Consider the following 21,343-nt stretch of genomic DNA (forward strand, 5'->3'; position numbering starts at 1 on the left):
TTCAGGGGTGCCAAGCCAACTTGGTTTAATCTAAATCGTAATCAGTAAGAGAAACATTTTAACTATTGTTTATATTTTTGTGAGATTTACATATAAATACATATTGTGACATAGAGTATTTCTTCTTTCAGAGTGTTATTTCAGTGTCCTCCAAGTAAAATTTATGGCTGTAATTTATGATGATCACAGCTTGTGATCTGGCATTGGGTCATTCTATCATTTCACCAGGAAATTTGAAGACACGATTTGTTTTTATGACTGCAGCTCTTGTTTTTGCTTCTTGAAATCTTTCACAGGCCTTTTGAAAGCTGATCATATCACACACAGATTTTTCTTCACAGTGTTTTCTATGTATTTCCTGAGCCCTAAAGAAAAAAGGAAAAAAAACACTTTTAAATGACTAAAAGAACAGCAATCAATTAAATTGTTAATAGTATTTAGATGTCTTCAAAATGTTGTTGTTAGTTGCTCTCGAGTTGATTCAAACTCATGGTGACCCCATGTGTGCAGAGCAGAACTGCTCCATAGGGTTTTCAAGGCTGCGACCTTTTGGAAGCAGATCACCGTGCCTGTCTTCCAAGGTGCCTCTGGGTGGGTTTGAATCACCAACCTTTCAGTTCATAGTAAAGTGCTTATCTAGCCTTCAAAATAGAAATATGCAAATGGGAAAAAGACAGAACTTAACTTATTGCATAGAGTTTTGCTGCGCCAATCAATAATATTCATATTGGACTAATATTTCTAAGATTTTTATTGGCTGGAGCTCAGAATTCTCACAATTTCTGGATAGAACCCTAAAGAGGCATCTAACTCAGTCTATGTCATGACTTGCAAAATTTCTACTTAAGTTTCCATAAATCCAAGCTTCTCCTAGGACTCCAAGTTAGAGAAAGGTACACCAGGTTACTCTGCCAAACCTGAAAATGTCACAGGCCTTAGGAGAAATCATTCATTCATCCTCATTCTTTCATTCAACAATTAAGCATAAAACACGAATGTATGTTTGGCACTATCCTTCACTGCCAGAAACGTAAATATGACATGATCTATAATGGTGAGACACTAATAGAAAAGAAAGACATACAAATATATAAATGAAGTATTATAACACTATAATAAAAGCATTATATAATAAGACAGAGTGAAGCATGAGGAAAAATTGGTAGAGATTACATAGAGGGAATGGTGAGGTAGAAAAGGAAAAGCTTCAGAACTGAAATAATATAACCCTTTAGCTGAGCTTTAAAGATGGTATTTTCAAGCAGAAAGTGTGTATGGAGGGGGGTATTATTTTATGTAGCATAAAAGGCCAAGACAAAGGCAGAGAGGGTAGTACAGCTTGGTATGTTCTCAGAACTGACAATACTGTAAGAGTCTGGGTCAAACAGATCTAGAAAGGAGAACAGAAAACAGATAAGCTGGAGAAACAAACTCAGGCCAGATCATAAAGCACTTTATACGTATGGATGTATACTCTGAAATCTGGACTTGGGGAATGAAAGAGAGGCCTAATCCTAGAAAGAATTCTAGTTTCTGGTCCCTGTTACTCGGTAGGTAATGATGGCATTCACCAGGATAGGAAATGTGGGAAGAGCAACAACATGGGGTGAAAGATTAGAGTTCTGTTTTGGTCATGTTGAGTTTAGAGAGTCTGGCTATGCATATGGTAATATCCAGTGAGTTGAGTATAGAGAAGGAATAGCTTGTGGTTGAGCGTACAGGTAGCGAAGTCATACTGCTTGGGTTTGAAATCCAGTTCTAGAACTTATTAACTGTAATTTTAGACAAGTTACTTAAGTTATCTTCACCTAATTTCCTATATCTTTAGAAAGAGGACAATCTAATTCATAGAGTTTAGTAAGGAGTAAATGAGTCGATACATTTAAATTACTTAGAAGAGTGCCTAGGATTTAATAATCACTCAGTGCTAGTTAGCTACTATGGGTTTGGAGCTCCAGTGGTTAGCATGGTGGAGGCAATTAAAGGAAAGGACTTCAGAGACACTGGACAGAATGGACAAAAGACTAGCTGAATTGAAGAATCCTGGAGCCTACGCTCCTGTTGCTGTAGAGTTGATTTCGATTCACAGCTACCCTACAGGACAGAGTAGAGGTGCCCCGTAGGGTTTTCAAGAATCAGCTAGTGGATTAGAACTGCAGACCTTTTGGTTAGCAGGCAATCTCTTAACCACTGCACCTGTCCAACCACGATTGAACCTACTGGTATTTGAAATCCCAGTGTCACAGTGTTATGGATTGAATTGTGTTCCCCCAAAGTATGTGTTGTAAATCCTAACCTCTATTCCTGTGTTTAAGGGGCCCTGATGGCACACTGGTTAAGCGCTTGGCTGCTAACCAAAAAGCCGGCGGTTCAATTCCACTAACGGCTCTATGGGAGAAAGATGTGGCAGTCTCCTTCCGTAAAGCTTACAGCCTTGGAAACCCTATGAGGCAGTTCTACTCTGTCGAGTCCTATAGGATCACTATAAATCAGAATCGACTCGAAGGCAATGGGGTTTTGCCTGTGGTTATAATCCCATTCGGGAATGCATTGTTTTTGTTATGCTAATGAGACAGGATTAGTGTAGGGCATGTCTTGGGTCACTCTCTTTTGAGAAATAAAAGAGATTAAACGAGCAAGGAGAAGCAGAGATGGGGGAAGAGAGATGCCAAGCCGCATGAAGATCACCCAGGAGTAGAATCTCAAAGAGACAAGGACCTTCCTCCAGAGCCAGCAGAGAGAGAAAGAATTCCCCTAGAACAAGGCACCCTGAATTCAAGCTTCTAGCCTCCTAAACTGTAAGAAAATAAATGTCTATTTGTTAAAGCTGCCTACTTGTAGTATTTCTATTATAGCTGCACTAGATAACTAAGACACATGCTTCCAGCATCACAGCAACATGCAAGCCACCACAGTACGACAAACTGACAGATGAGTGGGTGAAGTATTTCTATATGAGCCTTAAAGACATATATTTACATAGTTTCAATGTTTAAAACTATGATTGATAAACATCAGTCTAATATCAGAAAATACTGTGTGAAAAACTTGGAAAGGTTTAAAAAAAAAGATTACCACAGGTCATGTCTAGTGCACCCTTCATAGCTATCTGTGCCTTTCAATCTCTTTGAGCTATATAAAACCCGTGTAAATTGAGGACAACTATTACTAATGCAGATGATTCCTGTCTATAGGAATCTAAATACATTTTGCCCTGTGGGGTCACAATTGATTATTGCCCTGTGTGTATTGACGAGTTTTTCTCCTCTTTGTAAATTCATTTCAACATTTCTGACTGCCTCTAAACAGACAGATCCCAACTTATGACGTATTTGAGTTATGAAGAACCAAACATGACTTTTGGAGGAGTACATTTTATCATTAGTAATATGTACTACATACAATCATTCAATGTTGCAGCATGTAATATGCTGATATTATCATTCTCAGATGTTCACTGGCCTGGTATACAACAACATATAGAAAGTTGGGCAATGTTCAACTCTGACAACATATAGCAACTGAACTGCACACTCGCCCATCAGCCGTTACAACTCCAACTTCATTGTTTCAACACTGACGCTGACTTCGTTGTAGACCAGGCCTACAGCATGATCTTATTCAGCATTTCACACCGTCAGAAGCATCAGTTGTTAATCAGAAGCCAAGCCGCTGAAGTTTCTCACACTGTAACTCCTGCACTGCTTATACCCTCAATAATGTGTCTAGCAAAAGAAGTTGTGCCACTATAAATTCTAAGCCAAAAAAAAGGTGAGGAACGCTCTAGACATAGATATAAAGAAGAAGATCACTAAGGCCTATAGTAATGGAAAGAAATCTGGCAAAATACCATGTGAGGGAGGACTGTCTCATTCAAGCATTTCAACAATCATCAAGGATATAAGAATAGGCTTTGGAGGCACTTAAAGGAGTGGTAGGGATAAATAGACAATTTTAGCAAAGACGAGGGGAGTGCTAATCCATGATATGGTGAAGCCATTGATGATCTGGGTAGAACACCAAATCCAGAAGAGGATTCTTATGGGTTTACCGATGATTCAAATGAAAGCATGCAGCCTTTTTGAAAACCTAAAGGAACAGCAAAGAGAAGACTACCAAGAGTACTTTAATGCCAACAAGTGCTGATTTCATCGCTTCAAACGCAGGTTTGGCTTACCTAACTTGGATATAACTGGAGAAGCAGGAAGCACCTATGTTAAAACTGCCAAAAAATCCAAAGGTGGGCTGGTCAAGATAATACAAGATGAAGAATATCTACCAAAGCAGGTTTCAACATGGACGAAACAGGTTTATTTTGGAAAAGGATGCCAAAAGGACCTATATTCACAAAGAGTTGAAGTCCATGCCTGGTTTCAAGGCATTTAAAGACTGAGTCACACTGCTGCCTGGATGAAATGCTGCTGGATTTAAATTAAAATCTTTTTTTTTTTTATTTAAAGTTCTGAAAACCCCCGAGCATTCAAAAACACTGACAAAAATAAACTTCCAGTGTATTCCGGAGATTACAGAGGTGACTTCAAAGCCTGGATGATGATTATGTTATTCTAAGGCTGGTTTTTAAATTGTTTCATCCCAGAAGTGTGCTCCTACTGCCTTGAAAAGAACATTCAAGATTCTGCTGCTACTTGATAATGCCCCAGAATATCCTCCTCACGTAGATGATCTAAAGCAAGATGTGAAAGCAGTGTGTCTACCTCCCAATACGATACCTGTGATTCAGTCTAGGGATCAAGGTGCAATTGCCACCTTCAAAGCATACTACCTATAGACAAATATGTTTGCTCAGGTAATAGCTGCAGCAGATGGAGGTACGAGAGTAACACTATGGGATATTTGGAAGAATTATAATATTCTTCAGTGTATCCTCAACATTGCATCTTCCTGGGAAGAAGGCAGGGGATATATAAAAAATTGATGAGTTATGTGAACACACTCCAAGCATTTGATCAGGATAATATGGTGGAAGAGATCAGTGGGAAAATCTTCCATATGGCAAGAATGCTCAGCTTAGGACTTGACATCGTCAGTGTGGAACAGCTCATAGATGGCAAAGAAGGGAAATTGACAGATCAAGACTTAATGGATTTTGCAGAGAAAAGAAATGCTGCTAAAAAAATAAATAAAATAAAATAAAATAATGAGGAGGAGGAAGGAGAGAAGTTATCAAAAAAAATTTACAAGGAAAGGATTAGCTGAAGTTTTTTTCTAAACTAAAAGATCAGGGGCTTCAGTTGCTTGAAAACAAGGACCAAAACACTGATCGCTTTGCCAAAGTCAATAGATTCAGCAAGCAGCGAGTTGTTACTGTGATATATATGAAGAAAAAAAAGAAAAGGACCATACAGACAACTCTCTTAAATTTTCTGCCTAGAAACATCGTTCCCATTCCAAGGGATAATCCAGATGATCCAGAACCTTCCACAAGTGGAGTTATTACCACAACTGACAAAATGCCAATGTCATCCACCTCTTCATCATCACAGTAAAATTTTATGATTTGTATATTTTTTAATGTATGTATTAAAATATATCTGTAAGTTTATATGTAAATTTTCCAATCTCCAAAGATTAGATTTATAAAGATACTGATAATACAAGGCAATAATAATGAAAACTAAAAAAAAAGAGGTATTCTACTTACGTCAGAAATGACTTATGAAAGAGTTGTCGAAAAGGAACCCTGTCATAAGTCGAGGACTACTTGTATATTCATGCTCTTCGAATTCTCATCTGAACTGGTTGTAACATCTTAGCGCTTCCCGTATTAACCAATGAGTTAAATCTTCGATATATGTTGGTTTTATATTTGTATAAATCATGGTTTTACCTTCTTGAAACAATATCATTTGACATCTGATAAAATTTAATATTTCTCTATGTAGGCTAGAATATTTTAAGAATCAAGGTTAATTTTCAGAGCTTCTACCTCCTAAATTTAGTTTAAAATAAAATAAAATCAATTTCATCATGAAACAATTAAAACATTATTGTATTTGTTTGAGACAGCTTTGCCCAAAGTGCTTTCCAAGGAAAATTAATTTTCTGAGACCTCTCTTGAGAAGAAGGTTCAGTGGTTAAACACGTGTTTAAAATGCAACATTTCTTTCTGGTAGATTCTTAATGGTCTTTGCCCTGAGATTGTCTACTGAGACTTAAAGGCCCTCTCTAATCCGGTTTCATGTTTATTAAGCAATCATACTTAAAACTACTCTCCGTCATAAACCTTCTTCTATAGCTAAAGCAATATTCACTACCCTTTCCTCCCCACTCCACTGTTGACTCTGAACTCTCCAATCGTGCTCATCCACTTCTCCCTTCCTCTTATGCTCTCCGCTCATCTCTCTGCTTTTCCAAAACCTAACAATTGCACCTATCCTACTTCTGCTTTTTCTAATAATTCAAATGTCTGCTTATTGTCATGGATTGAATTGTGTCCCTCAAAAAATATCTGTCAACTTAGCTGGGCCATGCATCCCAGTATTGTGTGATTATCCACCATTTTATGTGATTTCCCTATGTGTTATAAATCCTATCACTATGATGTAATGAGATGGATTAGTGGCAGTTATACTGATGAGGTCTACAAGATTAGGTAGTGTCTTAAGCCAATCTCTTTTGAGTTAGAGAGAAGCGAGCAGAGAGACGGGGACTGCATACCACCACGAAAGCAGCGCTGGGAACAGAGCACGTCCTTTAGACCTGAGGTTCCTGCGCTGAGATGCTCCCAGACCAGGGAAAGACTGATGCATCACAAGGATCTTCCTCCAGGACTAACACAGAAAAAGCCTTCCCCTGGAGCTGTCACCCTGGGTTTGGACCTGTAGCCTACTAAACTGAGAGAATAAATTTCTCTTTGTTAAAGCTATCCACTTTGGTATTTCTGTTATAGCAGCGCTAGATGACTAACAAACTTATCTTTCTTACTAGTCTGTGTGAGAGCTTACAGAATCAAGAATATCTTATTTATCTTTGAGTGGGGAACAGGAGATAAGTGAAATGAATTAAAACTTTGGTTTTTAGTTAAGCCTTCTTTTTGAAGTTTTCCTAGATTATCCACGATTTTATTGGAATTTTCAGTTCTGTTTTTTCATAGTTCTTAATTATTGTTTTCATTGTTATTTAACTCTGGTGTTCTTACCGCCCCAGTGCCTTATCTTTCTAGTACATTTTCAGTTTTTTGAGGCCAAATGATCTTTATATCCTCACATCACCTGCCATAGTAATCTTCAATAGCTAGTAGTAAATTACCACTTGGATTATTTGAGTTGAAGGTAAGTATTGCTTAGTAGAAATACCAATGATTGCAGGAGGGAAAGAAAAAAAAAATGTGCAGAACAAATTCGTTGGCATGAAATACACACTTGTTTTAAGATGGACACCTGTTCTAGTGACTAGTGAAGCTAATTTTCATAGCTGTATTAATTATATTTGTCTATGCTTTTAATAATTCTGATTATATACCTCCATTATACAAATACTTAGAAAAACATGCATTATTCCTCATTCCAATTGCTTAAGTATTGAATATAAATACATAAAAAGTATTCAGTCTTCTCAGAAGGCTGTTATATAGCCATATGGGCTTATATACAACCATTACTAATTTTAAAACTGGTGTTTCTACCTATATCCTTCAATAAATATTTACAGATTAAATATAGCTAACTAAGTACTGCAGTTGGAGCTCAAATAGAAATATAAGCCAAATTGTTTTATAAAGAATCTCACAAGCTAACCACAATATAGTTCTTCTCATGATAACTGCTAGAATTGATGTTTAGGTAAAATGCTATGTGAACACCTCCAAATAAAAGGGACTAATTCAGACTGGAAGAGCAGTTAGAGTTTAAAATGGGGGTGACATTTGAGTTGGTTACTAAAGGATGGATAAAAAGATTTCGCCAATGATTGCACAGTTTGCACGTTGCATGGTGGGGGCAAAAAGGCTTGAACCCAGCCGCACCCAGTCAAGCATCAGGTGTAGCAGCATGTGTCCCTTAGAAGGAAAGAGTGCCTTTTCCTTCAAATAAAGGCACCAGTCCCTCACCAATGTGAATACCCAAGGGCATTTTAATTTACATGTTAATATAGATATTACACAATAATATACATATTTATGTGAGGAAAATAACAGTAACAGTATAGGCTTGTAGTGCCCTTGTGGAGTGCATTTTTGAGGAAAAATGAGACGGTATCAGTTAAATCATAGGAATAAGAAAGTGCATACTTAGGGGTAGGGAATGGTAAATAGTTGATCTTGGAGCAAAGAGACAGTGCTATTAGGAGAAGAGGGAGGAGGTTATAGCAGAAAAATTTAGTGTGACTTGAGTCTAAAAAGATAGACTACAACAGACCATGATTTCTGAAACGCCATTCAGAGGAGGTTACATTTTATTCTGTGGGCAATTTCAAACCTATTTAAGGGGAAATGACATGATCGGACCTTTATTTTAAAAGACTGTGGATTGAAGAAACAATGGAGAATGGAGATGGAGATCTCAGTTGGAAGGATAATGTGAGCACTTATGATAGAGTCTGACTTAGGATAGGAGAAAAGTGGGGTTGAAATGGAAGGACAGAAATAAAATGAATGGAATAGGGGAACATGTTGGCGATGAGAGAGACTGAGTTGTAAAAGACTCTGAGGTTTCTAGCACTGATCAAGAGGCTGATGACAATGCCATTTACTACAATAAGAACAATCATTAAGAAGAAGCAAGTTTTTTTGGATGAGGTGGGGGTAGGGGAGATAGAGGTATTTTGTCGTCTAACCTTTGGTAATATATTGGTATATAATTTGTTCTTTTTTTTTTTTTCTTTTTCCAAACTGGACTGTATCATGTTGTAACCCAAACATTGTTTATTAGATCTCAACATTTACTATGCAATATTCACATATAAAAACTTCTACTATGTCAAAACTGTACCTACCTAATTTCCTTCGTTTGTTTAAGTAATTCTTTTTGATATTTTTCCATGTTTAGTTTTTGCTGAACAATGTAGTGTTTCTCTCTTAAAACAGCTGCATCCTTTCTCAATTTGTCAGCTTTAATTATTCCTTGGGTGAAAAGAGTGTGCTCATTACTTAATTCCTGAATTAATAAACGGTCTGCAGCTTTTTGTTTCTTTACTTCTAGAAACTGAGTCCTCCTCTCTCTAACTTTTTCAATGTAGTCATATCTGTTCTGCCAACGATGGTGTAAACCCTTCTGAATCATCTCAGTATCTTTATAATCTCGTTGTTGTGCAGCACATTTTTTCTTAGATAGAGTTTCATTAATGGTTCGCCTAACTATTCCTTTGGCAACTTGTGCCCTGGTTACAGCCGTTAACTTTTTTTTATGGCTTTCATATTTCTTTTGTTCTGAGTAATACTTATCAATATCACAGAGTGCTTGGAGTTTTATACCACTTCTCTGTGTTATAAAAAACTCTTTTCTTACATTCCTCTCCGACTCTGTGTCACTTTTAATTATTGGTTTTTGATGAATGGCAGAAAATGGCTGGACATATGTAGGAAAAGTTTCTTGTTTTCGCTCTTTCAATACTGCAGCATCATTCCATGACTCTGAAGTACATATTGGTAGTTTGGACACTGTTATCTTGAAACTGGCATCCAGTTCTTCATCCTCAATTTCATCTTCAGATTCCTTCTGACCTGCGTCACACAGCAGATAAATATTATATATTATACAAGAGTTAAGCAGTTTATTTTCTGTCCCAATTTTTTTGAAAGCAACATTAATAAAGCTGATAAAAAACCGTTATTTGCTTTCTTAAGAAGCACTTTTTCCCAACTCATATCCCTTTTCAGGTTGTGATTTAATAACGATTTGGGGAAAAAAATTGCTATTGAAACATTTTAACACAGAAATGCACTGCATCTGATACCTATATTTCCGGCATTATCTCTCAGTTATTTAACTTGCTCTGATTCAATAACAGCATCTTATCTCTACATAGTACTTAAGTCATATATATTATTTTTTATCTCGTATTTGCAAAGGGACTTTGTAATCAGTTTTACCCATTTTTTTTTAACTTTGGTTAAAATTGATTTTCTCTACTTTAGACACACAAAGAAACTCGATCTCAATCTCCTTTGTTATTATGTGTGGCCATGTAACTAAGTCCTCTCCAGTGGAGTGTAAGTAGAAGCGATGATCTAAGAATTTTTTTTATTTTTATTTTTTATTGTTCTTTAGATGAAGGTTTACAGAGCAAATTAGTTTCTCATTAAACAATACACATATCGTTTTGTTATATTGGTTGCCAATCCCATAACATGTCAACACTCTCCCCTTCTTGACCTTGGATTCCCCATTATCGGCTTTTCTGTCCCCTCTTGCCTTCTCATCCTTGCCCCTGGACTAGTGCGCCCATTTAGTCTCATTTTGTTTTATTGTTGTTAGGTGCCGTTGAGTCAGTTCCGACTCATAGCGACCCTATGCACAACAGAACGAAACATTGCTCTACCCTGAGCCATCCTTACAATCGTTGTTATGCTTGAACTCATTGTTGTGGCCACTGTGTCAATCCACCTCCTTGAGGGTCTTCCTCTTTTCTGCTGACCTGGTACTTTGCCAAGCATGATGTCCTTCTCCAGGGACTCATCCCTCCTGACAACATGTCCAAAGTATGTAAGACGCAGTCTCGCCATCCTTGCTTCTAAGGAACATTCTGGTTGTACGACTTCTAAGACAGATTTGTTCATTCTTTTGGCAGTCGCGGTATATTCAATATTCTTTGCCAACACCACGATTCAAAGGTGTCAGTTCTTCTTCGGTCTTCCTTATTCATTGTCCAGCTTTCACATGCATATGATGTGATTGAAAATACCATGGCTTGGGTCAGACACATCTTTAGTCTTCAAGATGACATCTTTGCTCTTCAACACTTTAAAGAAGTCCTTTGCAGCATATTTATGCAATGCAATGCGTCTTTTGATTTCTTGACTGCTCTTTCCATGGCTGTTGATTGTGGATCCAAGTAAAATGAAATCCTTGACAACTTCAATCTTTTCTCCATTTACCATTATGTTGCTCATTGGTCTAGTTGTAAAGATTTTTCTTTTCTTCATGTTGAGGTGCAATCCATACTGAAGGCTGAGGTCTTTGATCTTCATTAGTAAGTGCTTCAAGTCCTTTTCACTTTCAGCAAGCAAGGTTGTGTCATCTGCATAATGCAGGTTGTTAATGAGTTTTCCTCCAATCCTGATGCCCCATTCTTCTTCATATAGTCTAGATTCTAGTATTATTTGCTCATCATACAGACTGAATAGGTATGGTGAAAGAATACAACCTTGATGCACACCTTTTCTGACCTTAAACCAATCCGTATCCCCTTGCTCTGTCCGAACAATGGCTGGTGATGGTGAGCATTTCCTCAAGTGTCTATTGGCCACCTGAATGCTTCTTTAGTGAAGTGTCTGTTCATGTCCTTTGACCACTTTTAAATTGGATTATTTGTCTTTTTGTTGTAGTTTTTTTTTTTTTTGTAGAGGTGTTAGATTTTCCTATAGATGTTTGAGATTGGACCTTTCCTGGATTTGTCATAGCCAAAACTTTAACCCAGTCTGTAGGTTCTGTTTTTCCTCTTTTGCTGAAGTCTTTTGATGGGCTTAAGTGTTTGGGTCCAAAGAAAGACACTAGAGATACAGAGGAACAAAAGGCAGTTACAGGTCTAGAGTAGATAGGGAGTGGTCTAGAGCAATGACTTGAAAAGGTACTCTTCTGTATCTTGATTTTATGTACAAACCATGGCATAGGAAAATTGACCAAGAATAAAAGTCCAAGGGTAGAAAACACAATACCAGTGAGTGACCAGTATAAACAGGCTTGCTCCTGAATTTTTTTTTAATAATTTTTTATTTTGTTAAATAAAAACAGCAAATTAAGTTCCCATTTGACAATTTTTACACAAAATTGTTCAGTAATATTAGTTACATTTTTCACAATGTGTCAACATTCTCATTAATTGTGCCCTGGTTATTCCATTTCCAGCGCTCTGGTTTCCCTGTCCCCTTGTCTTCTTATTTTTGCTATAGAGTAACTGTTGACATTTTGGTCTCAGATAGACCGTGTTTTAATGGAGTTTTTTGTGTGCCAATTTGTTATTTAGCTAATAGGTGACCTCAGGGGATGGTTTCAGTTCAAGTTTTAAAGAGTATCTTAGAGCAACAGTTTCAGGGAGTCCTCCAGTCTCAACTGGTCCAGTAAGTCTGAACTTTTTAAGAATTTGAGTTCTGTTCGCAATTTTATCCCATTCTGTCTGGGTCCATCTATTGTGGCCCTGATCAGAAGGGTCAGTAGTGGTAGCCAGGTAGCATCTAGTTCTTCTTGTCTCAGGGCTGAATATTTTAATGTATGTAAATCTTGCCTCCTCAGTGAAACTGAAAACTTTTTAAGGACAGAGGTTCAACTTTATTATGTATGCTAACTACACACATTTCATTGCCGATTTGAGATGTTTCTCATTGATTGGTTGAACATAGTACCATTAGCAACTTTATAAGTCTCCTAATTTCCTTATATTTCCAGGATCTCTGCTTCAAGACATCACTCAGTGCTAGGAGATTTATCTTCCTAAAATAGGGTTTTAATCATGTCATGGCCTTCTGACCAAACAAAGCAAAACAAAACCTTCATGGTTCTCCACATAGGATGAAAGATATTTTCAAAATTTAACCTAGCATCCTATATTAGAGGAAATAGCTTCGTTTTGTTCCGTATACATGCATAGCATCTTACCATTTTTGGGCCTTTGCTGATGTTATTTTATATTTTGTCTAGTATATTGTTTTTGCCACTGGCACTTATTCAAATTCTATCCATCCTTCAAAGTCTCTTTACATATTGCCTTTCCTTATTCTTTAAATAAGAAATGATTTTTTTTTCTGAATTCTTGTATCAGTTCCTTCCTTACAGAACTTATTACGTTCCACTTATATTAAAGTTCCAGTAGTTCTTAGCTTAGCTATAAAACTAAATTAGATATAAGCTCCTAGGAGTAGGACTCATGTTTCCTTTGATCTCACATTCCTAACTCCCAGCCTAGTATGTGGCCCAGATTAGGGTTTTGTTTGGGGTGTGTGTGTGTGTGTGTATGTTTGGGGGGGAGGATTATTTAAATAGTAGATGCCCAATAAGTATGTATTTGTTGGAGAAAGAGTAGATGAATGAATGAGTGATTTTTTTGCTCAAGAGCAATATCCCTTATCTTGTGGCTAAAAATTTAGAATTTAGAGCCAGCGTGGCTGCTTTCAAATCCTAGCTCTATCACTTACTGTGTGGTCTAGGCAAGTTATTTAACTCTCTGAGCATCAGTTTGCCTACTGTAAGATAGAGATAATAGTGCCTAACTTGTAGGGTTCCTAAAAAATTAAGTGAGATAATAAAATATAAAATGCCTGACAAAGTTTGCATGTTAGGATTAGAACCAAACCAAAAACTCATTGCCATTGAGTCGATTCCAACTTAAAGCAACCCTATAGGATAGAGTAGAACTTCCCCATAGAGTTTCCAAGGGGTGCCAGGTGGATTCAAACTGCTGACCTTTTGGTTAGCAGCCATAGCTCTTAAGCACTATACCACCAGAGTTTCCAAATATTAGAACAATGCCTGACATATCAAATAAAGTAAATAAAATAAAAAAAAACAAGTTCTATATATTTTTTTTCATTTTACTTGATATGTAAAATGAACATCTTATCTCAATTCCGTCAATCACATAATGTTGAAATAGCAATATATTTTAGAACTGAATGGGGAAAACACAGCAAAGCACTTTGGCCATACCCCTCAATTTTCACAGGAAAGGGAAACATGGAACATGCAGGAGAATATTCTTGATATCCTTTTTCTGCTTCAAGACTTTATATTGTCACTTTTTTACACTAAAAGTAGAAATCAACTAAAAGATGCCCTCACCTTTCCATAACCAAATTTACAGACCCATCTGTATTTTCATGCATCACCTTCTCCTTTTACCCTCACACAATGAGGGAAGCACACTTGCTTTCACCAGAGGTCAAATTCTTCCCATGTGCTTTTTGGCTCAATTCCCTTTTTTTGCTTCTGCCATTACCTATCTCTCTCCTTTATCTACTATGCATCTGTCAGTTTGTTGACTGTGTGGCTTTCCTGTTCCTATTATGCTGGAAGCTATGCCACCTGTATTTCAAATACCAGCAGGGTCACCCATCGTGGACAGGTTTCAGCAGAGCATCCAGACTAAGACAGACTAGGAATAAGGACCTAGTGGTTTAGTTCTGAAAAAATTGGCCAGTGAACCTTATGAATAGCAGAAGAACATAGTGCCAGAAGGTGAGTCTTTCAAGTTGGAAAGCACTCAAAATATGACTAGGAAAGAAGAGCTTCCTCCTCAAAGTAGAGTTGACCTTAATGACCTGTATGGAGTAAAGTTCTGGGACCTTTATTTGCTGATGTGGAATGACTCAAAAAAAGAAGAAACAGCTGGAAACAGCCATTAATAATAGGAACATGAAATGTATGAAGTATGAATCTAGGAAAATTGGAAGTCATCAAAAGTGAAATGGAATGCATAAAGATTGATATCCTAGGCATTAGTGAGCTGACATGGACTAGTATTGGCCATTTTGAATCAGGCAATCATATGGTCTGCCATGCCAGGAATGACAACTCGAACAGAACTTTTCTTCATCTCCACATTCATCGTTAAAAAGAACATTTCAAGATCTATCCTGAAGTACAACACTGTCACTGGTAGGATAATACCTATACGCCTACAAAGAAGACAATACAGCTATTTTTCAAATTTATGCACCAACCACTAATGCCAAAGGTGAGAAAATTATAGATTTTTACCAACTTCTGCAGTCGGAATTAGACTGCCTGGTCCTTCTTCCTAGTCTCTGAGTCTTGAAGCTCAGCTGAAACCTGCTGGTATTTGAATACTAGTGGCATAGCTCCCAGCATCACAGCAACACACAAGCCCCCACAGTATGAAGAACTGACAGACAACACAGGAAACATTAAAAGAAGATGGAAGGAATATACTGAGTCACTGTACCAAAAAAAAAAAAAAATTGGGTGATGTTCAACCATTTCAGGAGGTAGCATATGATGAGGAACTGATGGTACTGAGGGAAGAAGTCCAAGCTGCACTGAAGGCATCGGCAAAATACAAGGCTCTACCAATTGAGATGTTTCAACAAACAGATGCAGCACTGGAAGTGCTCACTCGTCTATGCCAAGAAATGTGGAAGACAGCTAACTGGCCAACCAACTGGAAGAAATCTGTATATATGCATATTCCCAAGAAAAGTGATCCAATCAAATGTGGAAATATCAAACAATATCATTAATATCACACACAAGTAAAATTTTGCTGAAGATCATTGAAAAGTGGCTGCGGCAGTGTATCAACTGCGAACTGCCAGAAATTTGAGCCAGATTCAAAGAGGATGTAGAACCAGGGGTATAACTGCTGATGTCAGATGAATCTTGGCTGAAAGCAGAGAATACCAGAAAGATGTTTACCTGTGTTTTTTTTTTTTTTTTAAGTTGTACTTTAAATGAAAGTTTACAGAACAAACTAGTTTCTCACAAACAGTATACACATTGTTCTATGATATTGGTTAACAAACCCATGACATGTCAACACTCTCCCTTCTCAACACTGAGTTCCCTATTACCAGCTTTCTTGTTCCCTCCTGCCTTGCAGTCTCTGCTCCAGGGATGGTGTGCCCCTTTAGACTTGTTTTTTTCCATGGGCTTGTCCTGATCCTTGGCTGAAGGGTGAACCTCAGGAGTGGCCTCATTACTGAGCTAGAAGGGTGTCTGAGGGCCATACTCTCAGGGCTTCTCCAGTTTCTGTCAGGCCAGCAAGTCTGGTCTTTCTTTTTGAGTTAGAATTTTGTTCTATGGTTTTTTCCAGCTCTGTCTGGGACGCTCTATTGTGATCCCTGTCAGAGCAGTCAATCCACCAAGAGCTCCTTGGAAACTCTATAGGGCAGTTCTACTCTGCTCTGCAGGGTCGTCATGAGTCAGAATTGACTGGTTGGCAGTGGGTTTGGTTTTTGGTTTGGTCAGACCAATCAGTGGTGGTAGCCAGGCACCATTTAGTTTTACTGGACTCAGTCTGGTGGAGGCCGTGGTAGATGTGCTCCTTTAGTCCTTTGGACTAATCTTTTCCTTGTGTCTTTAGTTCTCTTAATTCTTCCTTTCTCCAGATGGAGTGAGACCAGTGGAGTATCCTAGATGGCTGCTCACAGGTTTTTAAGACCGCAAATGCTACTCACCAAAGTAGAATTTAGAACATTTTCTTTATAAACTATGTTATGCCAATTGAGGTAGATGTTCCCGAAGATGATGGTCCCCACAGCCATCAGCCCAGCAATTTGGTCCCTCAGGGAGTTTGGATATGTCTGTGGAGCTACCATGACCTTGCCTTGTATAGGTTGTGCTGGCTTCCCCAGTATTTTGTACTGTCTTACCCTTCACCAAAGTTTCCACTTATCTATTATCTATTCAGTGTTTTTCCATCCCCACCACTCCCTTCCCTTGTAACCACCAAAGATTGTTTCTTTCTGTGTGTAAACCTTTTCATGAGTATTTACAGTAGTGGTCTTATACAATATTTGTCCTTTTGTGATTGATTTATGTCACTCAGCATAATGGCCTCCAGATTCATCCATGTTAGGAGATGATTCACAGATTCATCATTGTTCTTTATCGTTGCGTAATAATCCATTGTATGTATGTACCACAGTTTGTTTATCCATTCATCTGTTCATGGGCATCTAGGTTGTCTCCATCTTTTTGCTATTGTGAGCAATGATGCACTGAATATGGGTGTGCTTATGTCTATTTGTGTGATGACTCTTATTTCCCTAAGGTGTATTCCTAGGAGCAGGATTGCTGGCTCATATGGTATTTCTATTTCTAGCTTTCTAAGGAAGTGCCATATTGTTTTCCAAAATGGTTGTATCATTTTGCCTTCCCAACAGCAGTGTCTAAGAGTCCTGATCCCCCCGCAGCCTCTCCAACATTTGTTATTTCCTGTTTTGTTGATTTGAGTCAGTAATGCTGCGGTGAGAAGGTATCTCATTGTGGTTTTGATTTGCATTTCTCTAATGGCTAGAGATCATAAGCATTTCCTCAAGTGTCTGTTGGATGCTTGAATGTCTTCTTTGAAATGTCTATTCATTTCCTTTGCCCATTTTTTATTTGGATTATTTGTCTTTTTGTCGTAGAGGTGTTGGCTTCTCCTGTAGATTTTAGAGATTAGACCTTTGTCTGATTTGTAATAATCAATTTTTTTTCCCAGTCTGTAGGTTCTCTTTTTACCCTTTTAGTGAAGTCTTTTGATGAGCATACTTATTTAATTTTTAGAAGATCCCAGTTATCTAGCTTCTCCTCTGGAGTTTTTGTGTTGTTGGTTGTGATTTGTATGCCATTAATGCAGTGTATTAGGGCCTTTAGCATTGATATTATTTTTTCTTCTATGAACTTCATAGTTTTGGCTTTATATTTAGGTCTTTGATCCATTTTGAGTTAGTTTTCATATATGGTGTGAGGAATGGGTCCTGATTCATTTTTTTTTTTTTTTTTTTTTGCAGATGGACATCAAGTTTTGCCAGCACCATTTGTTAAAAAGATTGTCTTTTCCCCATTTGATGCACTTTGGGCCTTTGTCGACGATCAGGTGACCATAGGTGGGTGGATTTACACCTGGGTTCTCAACTCTGTTCCATTGGTCAATGTGTCTGTCATTGTACCAGTACCAAGTTGTTTTGACTACCATTAGCTGTATAGCAGGTCCTGAGGTCAGGTAGTGCAAGCCTTCCTACTTTATTCTTCTTCAATAGTGCTTTACTTATCTGGGGCTTCTTCCTTTTCCATACAAAGTTCATGATAAGTTTTCCATCTCTTTAAAGAATGTTGTTGATATTTGGATTGGTATTGCATTATATTTGTAAATCGCTTTGGGTAGAATTGTCATTTTCACAACTTTGAGTCTACCTATCCACGAGCAAGATATATTTTTCCATTTACGTAAATCTCTTTTGGTATCTTGCAGTAGTGTTTTGTAGTTTTCTTTGTATAGGTCTCTTACAACCTTGGTTAGATTTATTCCCAAGTATTTTATTTTTTTTAGGGGCTATTATAACTGATTTTTGTATGTTTATCTTGTATCTTGCCACTCTGCTGAATCTTTGTATTAGTTTCGGTAGTTTTCTTGTGGAGTCTTTTGGGTTTTCTATGTATAGTATCATTTCATCTGCAAATAGGAACCGTTCAACTTTTTTCATTACCAATTTGGGTGCCTTTTATTTCTGTTTCTTGCCTTATTGCTCTAGCTAGGACTTCCAACACAATGTTAAATAGGAGTGGTGATAAAGGGCATCATTGCCTTGTTCCTGTTCTTAAGGGGAATATTTTTAGGCTTTCTCCATTAAAAATTAAGTTGGCCATTGGTTTTGTATATATGCCCTTTATTATGCTGAAAAATTCTCCTTCTATACGTATTTTATTGAGAGCTTTTATCAGAAATGGGTGTTGGACTTTGTCGAATGTCTTTTCCGCATCAGTTAAAATGATCATGGGATTCTTTTCTTTCTTTTTATTTATGTGGTGATTACGTTGGTTGATCTTCTAATGTTAAAGCCTCCTTGCATACCCGGTATGAATCCTACTTGGTTGTGTTGTATTATTTTTTGATATGATGCTGAAATTCTGTTGGCTAGAATTTTTTTGAGAATATTAATGAAAGATGTTGGTCTATAATTTTCTTTTTTTGTGGCGTCTTTGCCTGGTTTTGGTATCAAGGTTATGCTGGCTTCATAGAATGAATTCAGAAGTATGACTTTCTTTCCTATGTTCTGAAATAGTTTGAGTCGTACTAGTGTCAGCTCTTCTCTGAATGTTTGGTAGAATTCTCCAGTGAAGTCATCTGGGCCAGGGCTTTTTTTTGTTGGGAGGTTTTTTTTTGTTTTTTTTTTTTTACCTGTTCGATCTCTTCTCTTGTTATGGGTCTTTTCAGATTTTCAACATCATTTTGTATTAGTTTGGGTAAGGACTGTCCCTAGAAATTTGTCCATTTCCTCTAGGTTTTCAAATTTGTTGGAATACAATTTTTCATATTACTCTGTTATTATCCTTTTTGCTTCAGTTGGGTCTGTTGAATGTTCCCCATTTCATTTTTTATTTGGGCTATTTGCATCATCTCCTGTTTTTCTTTTGTCAGTTTGGCTAGTGGTTTGTTGATTTTGTTGATCCTCTCAAAGAACCAACTTTTGGTTTTGCTGATTCTATTGTTTTTCTATTCTTTATTTCATTTATTCTGCTCTGATCTTTACTATTTCCTTTCTTCTGGTGGCTTTGGGCTTCTTTTGCTGTTCCCTTTCTATTTGTTCAAGTTGTATAGCTAACGTTTTGATTTTGCCCTTTTCTTTTTTGGTGTGTGCATCTATTGCTATAAATTTACCTCTGAGGGCTGCCTTTTGTTGTGCCCCAAAGGTTTTGGTATGATGTGTTTTCATTCTCATTTGATTCTAGGGATTTTTTGATTCCATCTCTGATTTCTTCTACTACCCAGTGATGTTTAAGCAGGATTGTTTTTCAGTTTCCATGTAATTGATTTTTTTTCTTTACTCTCCCTGTTGTTAACTTGTACTTTGATGGCATTGTGGTGTAAGAAGATACCTTGTATTATCTCAATATTTTGAATTTTGTTGAGGGTTGCTCTGTGGCCTAAGATGTGGTCTATTCTGGAGAACATTCCATGTGCATTGGAAAAGAATGTGTACTTTGCAGCTGTTGGGTAGAGTGTTCTATATATGTTTATGAGGTCAAGTTGGCTGATTGTGCTCTTTAGCTTTTTTGTATCTTTGTTGCGTTTCTTTCTAGATGTTCTGTCCTTTACTGAGAGTGGTGTGTTGAAGTCTCCTGCTATTACTGTGGAATTGTCAATTTCTCTTTTCAGTGTTGTTAGAGTTTGTTTTACTTATTTTAGAGCCCTGTCATTGGGTGTGTAGATGTTTATTTTGGTTAGGTCTTCATGATGGATCAACCCTTTAATCATTATATACTGCCCTTCTTTGTCTTTTATGGTAAATTTTGTTTTAAAGTTTATTTTATCTGGGATTAGTATTGCCACTCCTGCTCTTTTTTGGTAGCTATTTGCTTGATATAATTTTTTCTGTCCTTTGATTTTTAATAAATTTATGTCTTTGTTCCTAAGGTGTGTCTCTTGTAGACAGCATATTGATGAATCCTGTTTTTTATCCATTCTGTCACTCTGTCTCTTTATGGGTGCATTTAGGCCACTTACATTCAGTGTAATTATTGGTAGGTTTGAGTTTATTGCTGTCATTTTGTAGTGCTAACATTATCTTTGCTCCTGTTCCTCTCCTGTGCTGAGTTCCTTTTGTTTGTGGACTTCTTTCGCATTTCTTTTGTTCTTGTAGATTTTTCTCCTTTTTTTTTTTTTCTTGAGGCTTTATGTTTTTCTTCTTTATTTTGATGAGTATGTTTGTTAACTTTCCTTGTGGTTACCTTCAAATCTACACTTATCTTCCTAGGTTTGAACCAGTCTATAATTACTCAGTATTGCCTTGCCTTCCTTTCCATTAGCAAGTTTTATACCTACCCTGTTTATTCCCTCTTTTATTGTTCTGATGTAGCTGTGATTTACAGATTAACCTCTCTTGTTTCCTGTTGCAATTATTTTGGTTTTGGATAGTCCTTGAAAGCTCTGAGTACTTTATCTCATCATTTGACACTTTGTGTTCCAGGAATGACATTTGTCACTGCTTTACTTAGCTTTTTGGGTCTTTGCAGTGAAGGGATGGTGGGGTTCTTCTGTCTATGGTACCATGTTGGCTGGAAGTCCTGTGTTTTATTGACTATGCAAAGGCATTCAACTGTGCCAATCATAAAAAATTATAGATAACACTGGGAAGAATGGGAATTCTAGAATACTTAATTGTGCTCACAAGGAACATGTACATTGATTAAGAGGCAGTCTTTCCAACAGCACAAGGTGATGCTGTGTGGTTTAAAGTCAGGAAAGGCGTGTTTCAGGGTTGTATACTTTCATGATATGTATTCAATATGTATGCTGAGCAAATAACCTGAGAAGCTGGATTATAGGAAGAACAGGGCACCTGGATTGGAGAAAGGCTCATTAACAACCTGTGTTTTACAGGTGATACAACCTTGCTTGCTGACAGTGAAGAGGACTTGAAGCACTTACTAATGAAGATCAAATGCCACAGCCTTCAGTATGGATTACAGCTTAACATAAAGAAAACAAAAATCCTCACAACTGGACCAAT

At 37.3% G+C, this 21,343-nt stretch overlaps 1 protein-coding gene across 1 annotated transcript in view; it reads right to left on the reverse strand.

The window, feature by feature from the left end:
- Positions 1 to 208: 208 nt before the first annotated feature.
- Positions 209 to 21,343, reverse strand: part of LRRIQ3 (leucine rich repeats and IQ motif containing 3) — a 171,738-nt gene continuing 150,603 nt past the window's right edge. The window contains exons 7-8 of the mRNA XM_049875978.1: positions 8,953 to 9,679; positions 209 to 365 (exon numbers count right to left, since the gene is read on the reverse strand). Coding sequence (XP_049731935.1) covers positions 209 to 365; positions 8,953 to 9,679 — 884 coding nt within the window. The remainder of the gene's footprint in view (positions 366 to 8,952; positions 9,680 to 21,343) is intronic.

Source organism: Elephas maximus, chromosome 3, assembly GCF_024166365.1.
Source record: "Elephas maximus indicus isolate mEleMax1 chromosome 3, mEleMax1 primary haplotype, whole genome shotgun sequence".
In the NCBI taxonomy this organism is placed as follows: Eukaryota; Metazoa; Chordata; class Mammalia; order Proboscidea; family Elephantidae; genus Elephas; species Elephas maximus.